At 26.1% G+C, this 12447-nt stretch overlaps 3 protein-coding genes across 3 annotated transcripts; 2 read left to right on the forward strand and 1 right to left on the reverse strand.

Annotated features, from left to right (window-relative positions):
* Window positions 1–1106: 1106 nt before the first annotated feature.
* Phum_PHUM310350 (uncharacterized protein) lies at window positions 1107–3554 on the reverse strand (the record flags this gene model as incomplete). Its single annotated transcript, XM_002427281.1, has 6 exons — window positions 1107–1381; window positions 1619–1751; window positions 1859–1990; window positions 2088–2347; window positions 2432–2963; window positions 3450–3554. The coding sequence occupies 6 exons, from the start codon at window positions 3552–3554 to the stop codon at window positions 1107–1109; spliced, it is 1437 nt and encodes a 478-aa protein (XP_002427326.1).
* A 2386-nt stretch (window positions 3555–5940) lies between these two features.
* Phum_PHUM310360 (GTP-binding nuclear protein RAN1, putative) lies at window positions 5941–7242 on the forward strand (the record flags this gene model as incomplete). The annotated part of the gene is made up of 5 exons (XM_002427282.1): window positions 5941–5968; window positions 6268–6468; window positions 6551–6732; window positions 6796–6917; window positions 7167–7242. 5 exons carry the CDS (start codon window positions 5941–5943, stop codon window positions 7240–7242), a joined length of 609 nt encoding a protein of 202 aa, XP_002427327.1.
* Window positions 7243–8560: 1318 nt separating this feature from the next.
* Window positions 8561–12173, forward strand: Phum_PHUM310370 (Radixin, putative; the record flags this gene model as incomplete). The annotated part of the gene is made up of 11 exons (XM_002427283.1): window positions 8561–8573; window positions 8702–8842; window positions 8947–9123; window positions 9284–9492; window positions 9575–9765; window positions 9844–9981; window positions 10071–10318; window positions 10407–10682; window positions 10767–10969; window positions 11113–11787; window positions 11931–12173. 11 exons carry the CDS (start codon window positions 8561–8563, stop codon window positions 12171–12173), a joined length of 2514 nt encoding a protein of 837 aa, XP_002427328.1.
* Window positions 12174–12447: the final 274 nt, after the last annotated feature.

Below are 12447 nucleotides of genomic sequence, written 5' to 3' on the forward strand. Positions count from 1 at the left end.
AAGGATATTTATATAAATTTCCATTTCTCGATGATGATTCGGGTGTTAAGGTACAAGACAATTACGTACATCCTCTTTATAAACACGTGATTGCTGTTGAATCTCCGACATTGGGATTCATCGGTCTTCCCTTTTACGTCTGTGCCTTTTCAATGTTTGATTTGCAAGTAAGGATTGTTACCCCCTTCCTCCCCTCTCCTCCCACCAATAATTAATATTAAATCTTAATACTTTTCAGGCAAGATTTTTTATTTCGTCACTAAGTGGAAAATTTAAACTTCCGTCGAAAGAAGACATGTTGAACGATGAAAAATTAGAATTTGAAAAAAGAAGACAAAAAGGTTTTAGCAAAAGGGATTTTCATAAAATGGGACCGTTACAGGTATGTTAACAAAAACAATTTTAATTTTTAATAATATTTTATTTTTATTTATTAAAATAATTTAAAGTTTTATTACATAAAAAAAAAAAAAGAAAAAACATTAATTATTGGTATCGGGACAAGGTAACAATTATTTTATTATTATTATTATCATATAAGGTTTGGACAAATATTTTATTTAATTTTATTTGATAAAATAAATAATTTTCAGATGGATTATTACGATGAATTATCTAAAACAGCACAAATAGTCGGTTTGCCACCGGTTTTAACAAAACTTCATAACGAAAGCAGCAGAAGATTTTTAGAAGATTTAATTAATTTTCGAAATGATAATTACGTAATACTCGACGATTTTAATTTTCAAGAAATATGAAAAAAAATTTTTTTAATTAATTTTTTACGAATAATAAAAAAAAAAAAACAAATTTTTTCACACAATCAATTTTTTTACTACTCGTGAAATCAATAAACGAGTAATAATTTTTTTTATTTAAATTGGTAAGTAATTACATAATAATAATAATTATTAAAATCACGTCGCGTTATTAATTATCGATCGGCGTGTAATTAAAAATTTCGATAATAATGTTTATTTTTTATTTTTTAATTTCAGAATAACAATACAACAACAACAACAACCGAAAAAAGAAAAATCGATTTTAACGGTAATAATGAGTTTAATAATAATAATAATAATTTTGATTTTTAAACGTGGACGACATTAAGGTCTATTTATAGTTTTACCATTTGAGCATTTTTCATAATCGGATTCGTTTATGGTTTGAATAGAATTTTTTTCTCGATGTTTTCCTCCTTTATCTTTAACATTATCATCGTCTGCATTATATGACGTATCAGTATCGGAAAATTGAGCCGGAGTAACACAATTTGAATCTTCTCCTTCGATTAAATTCGGTATTCTTTCGTTTTTTTCCAATGGTTGTTGATGATGATGATTATTCGATGATGATGACGTATCCGAAGTTAACAGTCCCGCTGTAAAATATTTATTATTATTATTATTATTATTTTAAATTATCTCAATTAAACAACTTGAGTGATAATAATGCCTCGGCTTTGAAGTAATTAATTAAATTAAAATAATTAATAAATGGAATAATAATAATAATAATAGTAAAAGTGTTTGTTTGCACTCTTACAAATCTTTTGATAGGAGGTCTTTTTCTATAACCTAATAATTAGATAAAATTAACATCAAGTGTTACATTGTACCTGTAAAACCTCCGACGAGAAACGTTGTGGCTCTAATAAGGTGTCTACCTGTCCATTCATATTCTCCATAAACTTCAGAGTCACCTTCTACGTCAATATTTTCATCTTCGTCTTCTTCTGCTTCGTCGGTATGCTTAAACAAAATCATTGTTAATAATTATAGAGTCAAATTTATTTATTTATAAAAATATTTTGTTTATATTATATCTATTTATTTACTTTTTTAAGGCAGTGTTCGACGTGAAGATTAATATTTTCGACACTTCCTTGAATTTTTTCATTGCAAACGGGACAAACAGGATCTCCATTTTTTTTCTTACGATTTTTTATACGTAAACGACTTAGTCTATTTGATTTAATTCTTTGATAAGTCTTTAAAAAAGAAGGAAAGGAAAAACGTGAAGACGTAAAAAATTTACGTATGTATATAAATAATTTTCATATCACTATAATAAATCTTTTGTCTCACCTCCCAACGACCTCGAGGAACTCCAGAATCCGTTAGCGATCCATTATCATCTGATGAAGATGAAGAAGAAGAATTTCCAAAGGTTGGAAAACACGATTGAACGTCACGATATTTTTCTATTGCATATTTTTTATCACGGTTTATTGTTGTTAAATGAGTTAACTTTTCAAGTTCTTTAAAAAAATGTGCTTCTGCTTCTCCGAGTAAAACCATGATGCCACATATGGGACAACTTGTCGGATCCAGTGAAAATTTCATTCCTTTTAAAATAATAATAAATGATCATCATCATCATCATCATTGATATTTAAGCAAAACAAAAAAGACACGAATGGATTATTTACTTCTCATGTTACGATTTTCCGAATTATCAGAATCCATATTTTCCACCATTTCTTTTTCATTACCGATTTCCGTTTTACAATCATCCTTCGTTAATGAAGATTGCGGTGGTGATGGTGTCGATGATGTCTTCTGCCTTAATTCCAATTTCGAATTTTGTTCTCCGGTTTGTAACTCGACTTCTCCCCTATCAGAATTCGATCTGAAATTTGTATCATCTTCAGTTTCGCTTCCGTAATAACTCGATACGTAAGGTCCTGGAGAAATTTCTTGTATCGAATCATGACTGTTGTTATCGGTTTTAAGAGGAGGAGCAAATGCCGATGGAAATAATTTATTTTGTGGTGTAGGTACGGTGAAAGGACGAAAAGCACCCGATGCAAAATGTAACCTTTGATCAACCGTCGTTGGAAATAATTGAGGTTGAAGATGCTGTATGAGATGTGCTGGAAATCTGGGATAATTATTACCGTAACGCAACCTGAATGCCGATGCATGCAATGAATGTATATTTAACGTTTTCGAATCCTGAACCTGAAAAAAAAACGAATTTTGGATATTTTTATATTAAGTGTTATAATAAACTTTTGACCGACAAAAAAAAAAATATATTTTAACGAAAAATTACAGGTGTTGGCCGATCCGAAAAAAGGACCGGAAAATGGGTGGGATGTGCTCGTTAAACATGCGCAACTGATTTTTTTTTTATTTATTTAAATCATGAGAAAAGTTCTAAATTGGAAAAATTCACTTAAAATTTTACAAAATAAACAAAAAAAAATAGTAATTAAAGGTTTTAATCGAAAAAATCTAAGATAAATTCGACAGAAAAAAAAATGGCGGAATGACTAATAAAGTATTTACTTATTAAAAAACGGATTAAATACATAAAAGAAAATTTTTCATTCTCCTAATTCGTCACCAATAAGAAGTATTAAAATGAAAGAATGAATGAATGAATGAATCGTTTGCTGTTTTTTTAAATAAGTATTTAAATAAATAAATAAATAATTTTTTTACCTGTGGATTAAACGGACCCAATTGCATTTTTATTGTATCTGAAATATTATTTAAATGTGGTGTCGTTCCTTCAGTTAGAAATTGCGTTGCAAAAACATTTTCCATCTAAAAAATATTATCTAAAAAAATTTATTTATTTAATTTATTAATAAATTAATAAAATTTAATTTTTTGTCCGGTCGTAACATCGAAACGTTAATAATTTTTTTTTTATTTACATAAATAATTTTACTGATATGTTGCAAAACGTTTTTTTTTTTTTTACTTACGTGATACGATTATACTTTTATATAATTTTTACTGCATCCATTTTTATATTTATTATTATTATTATTAAAAAAAAAAAAATTATTTATAAATAAACAAACACATAAAATTTATTGTAAAATTTGCACCAAAACAAACACTTTTTTAAATAACTCAATTTTTTCTTTTTTTTTTTTTTTTATAAATATAAATCCGAAGAACAAAACTCGGTTTTAGCAACAAAAAAAACGAAAAAAAAGAAAAAACTTGCTTTTGAAAATTAGAAGGGAAAATTCTGGCGGTAAAAAGAGAGGGGATAAAAATTTCCCCTTATTTTATTAAAGGGCGAGAGTGAAATACATATTATACCATATTCCATCCCCCCCTCCCGGATGGATTTTTCAAAAAAAAATTCTTATGAATTTTATACATTTTGTGGTCGTACATTTTATTACTTTATATTATATTTTATTATTATTATTATTATTAACAATACTCATGAAATTAATTGATTATTGTTTTCTTCATCTGGAAAATCAAAGAAAATGCAGAGAAGGAAATTTAAATTATTTTTTTGGGTTATTAAAAAAAGAATAAAATGTTTTTTCAAATTATATATTTTATTAATTTTTTTTTTACATAGGTATATTATTAAGGAAAAAAATTAATAATTTATTTATTAATTACTTTAAATATTCTTCTAACGTACCAAAACATCTTTTTGTCCAAAAAATAAATAAATAAATAAACCATTTCTTGAGATTTTAAAAAGTTTTTCAATATTCAACTTTTATGAAATTATTTATTTATTTATTAATTATTATCAAAATGTTTTGAATATAATCAAAATCTGTTTATTTTAATAAATATTTTTATTTATTTTTTATGTATAATTAATAAATTTTATATAAAAACAATAATTTCTCCAAAATATTAACAATTATTTGTAAATTTTCTTTTTTTTTTTTTTTTGGAAAATTATTTTATGGTTTACATAAAAATTAAATGCATCGATTATTAATTACAATTAATAATAGAATTACATAAAAAATTTAATTTTTATGCATAAAAATAAATAAGCATACATAAATATGATTTTTTTTTATTAAAATAAAAAATAAAATAAAATTTTTTCTTGTGACTTGGCGTACGTTGAAAATTCCATAAAGCGAACGTTATGGAAAATTTTCACGTTAAAATTCCGCCAAGTCTTCTCGAGTTGATTTCAGTCGTTTCGTGTCGGGATTTTCAAACGAATAAATCATTTACGTTTAGCTTACGTAACGTCAATCTACGTACGTTACTTTTTTTTTGTTTTTCGAAAAATTTACTTGGCGTACTTTTCCCCATGATTTTCGTGGAAAAGTTTTTGATTTTAATTTTTAAAAAAAAGTGTAAAAAATAATTGTTTTTAACGGATATGAATCTTTTCGAATAAAATTTATTGAACTGTATTTTTTTTTTTATTGTTCACGAAATGTAGTTTTATGTAAAATAACGGATTTTAATTTAAGTTTTCGATAATTAATCTGATTGCTTTTTAATTTTTTTTAAAAGAAAATTTTATTTATTTTCAATTATTTAATATGAAATTAAATTAAATAGTTTTGTATTTATTCGTAATGTAAGTAACAGAATAAGAAAAATCATCATTATGTGTATAAAAGAAACAATTTATGGGTTATTAATATCATTTTATTAACTTTTTTTGTTTTCTTTTATGAATAGTTTGTATTACAAAATGACATCTCAGCAGATTAGTTTAAAAATTGAATCGAATATTAATAAATAACAAATCATTTGTGATAATAACGGATTATTTATTGGATTGATAAATGAAAAATGAATTTAAAATAGTTTTTAAAATATGTTTTTTTTTTTTGTTTTATTTAAATTCATATTTTAAAAAAAAACTAAATAAATACGACAAAATTAATAATTTAAATATATTTTAAATAAGTTTTATTTTATTTTGAATAGATTATTCAAATCCGGGGATTAAAAAAAAATCAGTTAAAAGATTAACGAATTAGCAGACGAATTCGTATGACGACAAAACATTTGTGCAGTTGGTACAAGTGTTTCACGTAAGAATATTTACAACTGTTTTAATTTTAAAATGTTCTGATAATTTGTTTCCTCCTGGTTTTTGGACGGAAAAAAAAATGTAATATTTTGTTATAAATTATTTTATTTTATTTTTTTTAATTTTATCTTATATACATATAGTTAATAAATAGATAAAATGCAAAATAAATATTCAAGATATTACGGTGAGTTTATTACGTAACGGATTTAATCTTGTATTAACTGTGATGTTCGGTTATTTTCAAAAAAATTTTTTTTTTTTTTTTTTAAATAAAAATTATTGAAATGTTGTCGTGTTTGTCGTAACTGGCAATCGAACGTTGTGTTAATTAAGGAAAACTTTATTTAACTCTATTTCAAATATTTTTTCGATGTTTTATTTAATTTAAAAAAAAAAAAAATATGAAATGTTGCGAATTAAATTCTGAATAAGGAAAAAATATTTTTATGTAATTTTAAAATTTTAAAATTTTTATTTAATTAGATTCTGTTGTCGTGCCTGAAAAGTTGTTCAAAGTTATCATTATTGGTGATCCGACTGTTGGAAAAACATCATTCGTTCAAAGATACGTTGAAAACACATATAAAAGAGATTATAAAGGAACTGTAGGGGTTGATTTTGCTTTAAAAATTTTAAAATGGTCTGATACTCAAACAATAAAATTACAATTGTGGGATATTGCCGGTAATATAAAATTTTCATGTAAAACACACATTTCAATCAGTAAGTGAAGTTAAAAAAAAAAAAAAAAAATTTCATTTCACAGGTCAAGAAAGATTTACTTGGATGACTAGGGTGTATTATAAAGATGCTCACGGTTGTGTTATTATGTTTGATTTGACGAATAAAAATTCATTTGTCAATACATTAAAATGGAAAAGAGATGTTGATTCGAAATGTAGTTTACCTGATGGTAGACCCATTCCCTGCATGCTATTAGCTAACAAGGTAATATTTATTTTTTTTTGTTGATTTTTTGTTGAACTCGAGTTTAATTTGACTTTGTTTCAGTGCGATTTGTCAAGACGATCAGTTGAACAAGTTGAAATTGAAGAATTTCACAAAGAAAATAATTTTTGTGGATGGACAGAAACATCAGCTAAGGAAGGAGACATGGTTAATGATTCGATGAAGTGAGTTTTAAATGTTATTTCACTTTAAAATTTTTTAAATGAAAATTATTTATATTATGCATAAATTAAATTAGATTTTTGGTGGAAATTATGTTGCGACAAGAAAATACTTCTGGTGTTGTCAACTACACTGATGATAACTTAAAATTAGCTGGTCCAGTACCTAAAACCAAAAAGAATTGCACTTGTTAATTAAGTTGTGTAATTATATATATAAAAATTTAATAGGTAAGGAAAAAATTTATTCAGTGCAATAACTAATTTAACAAATATGAAAGTCATGAACCATGTTAAAATGAAAAAACTATCTTTTGCTATTATATAATTTTAGTTCTCTTTAAGAATTTAAATCATTAAAACCAAAGATTAAGCATGTTAAAGTAATATTTTTTAAATAAAATTATAAATTTACTTAATATTTATTTGTAAGTTTATAAAGTTTGAATTGATTTTATAAATCACCTTTCAAAATAAAATAAATAAATATTTTTATAAGGGTTTTTTAAAAATTTAATTTTTATTTATTTGCTTGTTTTAAATTTGTGATTAAAATTTTTATAAGAATGTTCATTTATTTTTTAAAAAGTTTTTTTTTTTTTGTGTTTTATTTGATATAAAATAATTTTTTACATGTAATTTATTATAATTACATAAATTGATAATTGAATATCAGTTTGTGAAATGTCGATGATAATTTTTTGTGTATTTTAGTTTGTTTTTTGATAACAGCAAGTACAGAAAAAAATTTTTTTTTTTTATGTCAGTTATTTTACAAAGTGATTATTATTTTTTACTTAATTTAATAATAGTAGTTTTTAGTTTAGTTTACAAAATATTTTTATTTTAAAAATTGCATTAAAATCAAGCGTCAATAAGGTTTGAAATAATAATAACTTCCCGCATAATAACTTTTTTATTTATAATAATAATCAATTTTAAAATAATTTAACGAAAAAAAAAATATATATAAATAAATAAATAAAAAACCGACATTTTTTAGTTATATAAAATTTACATGAAAATACACTTCAACAATACAAGGTTTCTTGCAACTACGTCATCGATATATCTCTTTCATAAACAAGTTCCCCTTGTACCTGTGAACTTCTCAGAGTGTTTTGCTAGTAAACTCAAAATGTCGTGTATGTGGCAATGACATGAAGGATCAGAAAAGCATCTCGGAAGTTTTTTTTGTTGAAGACATAAGTCTCACAAATAGTATTTCCATTTATTTAAATATATGTTCAACCTACTTTATTAAATAATTTGACTGACAAAATGTTGAAATTTTTAAGCCGAAGAAGGGGTCGAAACACACAAAAAAACGTTTCAAACTTTGGATCCCAGAGAATTATTACTAACAAAAACATAGTGCAATGCAAAGTATTATTACTTGATGGATCTGATTCTTCATTTGAATTGTCTGTAAGTCTAATTATACTATATTATTCTTTGTGAAGGCATTTATATTTTATTGAGTTTTATTAACGTATTAAAATTTTCATTGTTTTGATACGAAGAACAATAATGCTTTTGCAATTCTTGAATAACATAACTATTTCCAAACAATGTTTGTTTTTTTTTTTTATAATATATAAATACTAAGTTTGATTTTTTTTTTTTTTTTTTTTTAAAAGAAATTCATGAGATGCACAAGTAAGCTTTTTAAATTCAATTATAAAATAAATTATTACATAAAAAAAAAAAAAAAAATGCATCAAATCATTAGTTTACTAAAAAGGTTGCCATTCATAAAAATTTTCATTCTTGATTTTAAAAAAAAGCTATAGGAGCTGATTTATATGAGCAAGTGTTTTATTCATTAAATTTAATTGAAAAAGATTACTTTGGATTACAATATACAGATGTAAATCATGTGAAGCATTGGCTTGATCCTACCAAACCAGTTAAAAAACAAGTTAAAAGTGAGTTTTAAACTCTTCTTTTTGTTAATATAAGGATTTATCTTGAGGTAATTGATCATCATAAAGCCTATTTTATTATTATTATTTTTTTTTTTTTTTTTCAGTTGGACCACCTTATACATTGCGACTAAAAGTTAAGTTTTACTCATCGGAACCTAATATGCTAAGGGAAGAACTTACAAGGTATCAATTTTTTTTGCAATTAAAAATTGATATCTTTGAAGGGAAATTAGAATGTCCTGATCAAACAGCCATACAACTTAGTGCCTTAGCCCTTCAGTGTAAGTGATATTATGTAATCGTTTTTTTTTTTCTAAAAGTTAATGACCTGTTACATTTCTTGTGGTAAATGCATATGTTTAACCTTCTTATTCTGCAATAATGTTTTCGCCACAACATTCACTCAGTTCATGTTTTTCATATTAAAAAAAAAATTTGCAGCCGAGCTTGGAGATTATGAAGAAGAATATCACACACCTGGAACTGTGAGTGAATTTCGTTTCGTTCCAAATCAGACGGAAGAAATTGAATTAGCAATATTTGAAGAATACAAAAAATGTAAAGGCTTGACTCCTGCTCAGGCTGAAATGAATTATTTAAATAAAGTTAAATGGTTGGAAATGTATGGAGTTGACATGCACACAGTTCTTGTTAGTTGATTTAATTAAAAATTCCTTAATTTTATTATAAGAGAAATATATATAATAATGATTAAAATTTTTCAAAATTTAGGGAAAGGATGGATGCGAATATAGTTTGGGGTTAACACCAACTGGAATATTAGTGTTTGAAGGCATTCAAAAAATCGGATTATTTTTTTGGCCAAAAATTGGTAAATTAGATTTTAAAAAGAAAAAATTGACATTGATTGTGGTGGAAGATGATGATCAGGGGAAAGAACAAGAGCATACGTTTGTTTTTAGGTAACTTACAATTTTTTTTGTTCGTTATGTTTTTTCTCTTTTTTTTTTTTTTTTTTAATACTTTTAATTTTATTACAGATTGCATAATGAAAAAGCCTGCAAACACTTGTGGAAATGTGCCGTTGAACATCATGCATTTTTCCGTTTGAATGCACCAGTAAAAGGTCCAAACGCTAGACAAAATTTCTTCCGAATGGGTTCCAGATTTAGATATAGGTAAGTGAAACTTTTTAAAAATACTTTAATTTTTTTAGAACTTGTTTTTGTAATCTGACAATCATCAAATGTATTTTAATTCAAAATAGCGGTAAAACAGAATATCAAACAACTCAGCAAAACCGAGCCAGAAGAACGGTGCAGTTTGAAAGAAAACCCTCGCAAAGGTATGCCAGACGACAGTCACACATTCTTAGAGAAAAACAAAAAAATAAATCTACGGATAGTAATGATAAAATGGAAGATAATAAAATGTCTTTGAATTCGGAATGCACTTCGGAAACGGAAACGACTCAAAAATCTGGCAGCATAAAAAGTGACGATTCGACCATTTCTGGTGTGGTTCGCTCTATAAAATTTTTTTTTTTTTTTATTCAACAGCGTGGTGGTTTCTAATTTTTTTTTTTTGTTGTAATTTTTTACAGGAGGATTAAGTGATACCGGAGGAAAGTTAAAAGAAATAAAATTGAAAACGTCAAAAAATATCGAAAAAGACATTAGTTCGATAGAAAATTTTGGCGAATCGCTGAGTAAAAATTGCGACCTGGATTCTCAGGAGAGTTTTAAAAAGGAAAAAAACGTAAACAAGTACAAAAGTGATTTGTTCGATGCCAACGATCCAAAGGATAGATTAGATACTTTGTTAAAATCTTTGGAAAAAACAAATAAAGATAATTTAAATGATAATACAAAAAAAGAAGGTACGGATAAAATTTTTATATTAAATAATATTTTTTTTTTTTTTTTTTATTAAAGCGGTGATTCATCAACCAATTGTTTTTCAGATTTTGAAAAAATATCGATTTGTTCTTCTGAATCGTCGGTAAATTTGAACAATCAAATAACGAATTTAAAAATTGGAGGATCGACCATACGTCCTATACCTGCGGATCAATTAAAATGCAATTTACTTAAAGAAAAAATTAGTAGCAATGATAAAAAATTGCCTCTTAAACCTGATATAAGCAAAGCAACCTTCATATCCGTCGTAAGTAAAATTTTCCTCTTTTGGGTATATAAATTTTGCGAACCTTTTTATCATGTTGTACACGTCAATTTAATATTTTTATAATCCAGCAAATGTCGAATTTTGTTTTGCTTTATTCGTAAATGTGTTTTTGTTATATACAGGGCGGGGATAAATTAACACTTGCTTTGGGCGGTCCCAACAGTGCTTCTGCTACGTTCATACCTGATTTTAAACCATCTTCGAACGCGGAAATATCGGAATTTGGTAAAAAAGACGAGGATAAAAATAGTAAAGAAAGATGCACGACTCCCGTCACGGTCACACATTTTTCTCTAAACGATAAAAATGAAATGATCGAACGTATAGTTTTACCCAAAACGAATTCCTCATCCGAAGAAAAATCAATTAATGTTAAAAATGGCGATAGAGAAAAAAAGGAAAACGACGGAGGCGGCGACAATATTTCCGATTTATTTATTTCAGAGTCTTCCAATTTAGATTTGAGATATTCGTTGAAAGAGAAAAACATTGTGTCCGCGACGGAACAAAGTGATTTTACACGAATTAAAGATAATAAATCTTCTTCGAACGGTTACACCACCACCACCAACAACAACAACAACAATCCTTTTTCTAATCCCTTTAAAACGGAGACATTTTCAAAAAGTATTTCTTCGAATCCTTTTCAAAACGAATCGAAAATCACCGGAGGAAATCCATTTTTGGATTCTCTTAATCCTTTCGTCGGAAATCAAACAAACAAAGATGCATTGTCGAGTCTCAATGAAGATGTTAAAAATCAAATGGAAATACTTAGCAAAGACATAACGAAAAAGGTACACTCCTCCTCCTCCTTCCTTTTTTTTTTTTTTGTTTATGTTGTCAGCAGTGGATTTTATTTAACGGGCTTTAAATGTACTGGCTCTAGTTCTTCACGCTTAAATATTATTATTATTAATATTTTTCTTTTGAATTTCAGGATTCGAGCGTGAATGCAACCAACGAAAATGTTGATAAAACGATAAAAAATAACGACGTTTCACAAAATTCACAATCGATAACGCCATCGAAAAAAAATTCACCGACGAATCTTAACCAATTATCCCCTTGGTTGGTCGCAAGCGATACCGTTCCTCCCGTATCATCATCAACTGTGAAAAATAAAACCGACACAACCGGAAATGCAATCATACGAAAGACTGTTCTCACGACCCAATTATGATTACGTCATTTAAATGATGATGATGATGACATTGCGGTTGGTTTGTCACGGGCACACAACAACGGAAACGAACAATTTTTATATCAACGATCCGCACTTATTTATATATATGTATTAATTTATTCTTCTTTGACTGTTGAGGAAAGATGGAGAGAGAGAGAGAGAGAGAGAGAGGCCTTGTGGTTAAAAAAAAAAATATTTTTTCATATCAAAATAATATTGTGATAATAATTACTTGCTTTTTATACAAAAAATAATTTTTTTGTTTTTTTTT

The sequence above is a fragment of the Pediculus humanus genome, genomic scaffold (assembly GCF_000006295.1).
Source record: "Pediculus humanus corporis 1103172107713 genomic scaffold, whole genome shotgun sequence".
Lineage (NCBI taxonomy): Eukaryota > Metazoa > Arthropoda > Insecta > Psocodea > Pediculidae > Pediculus > Pediculus humanus.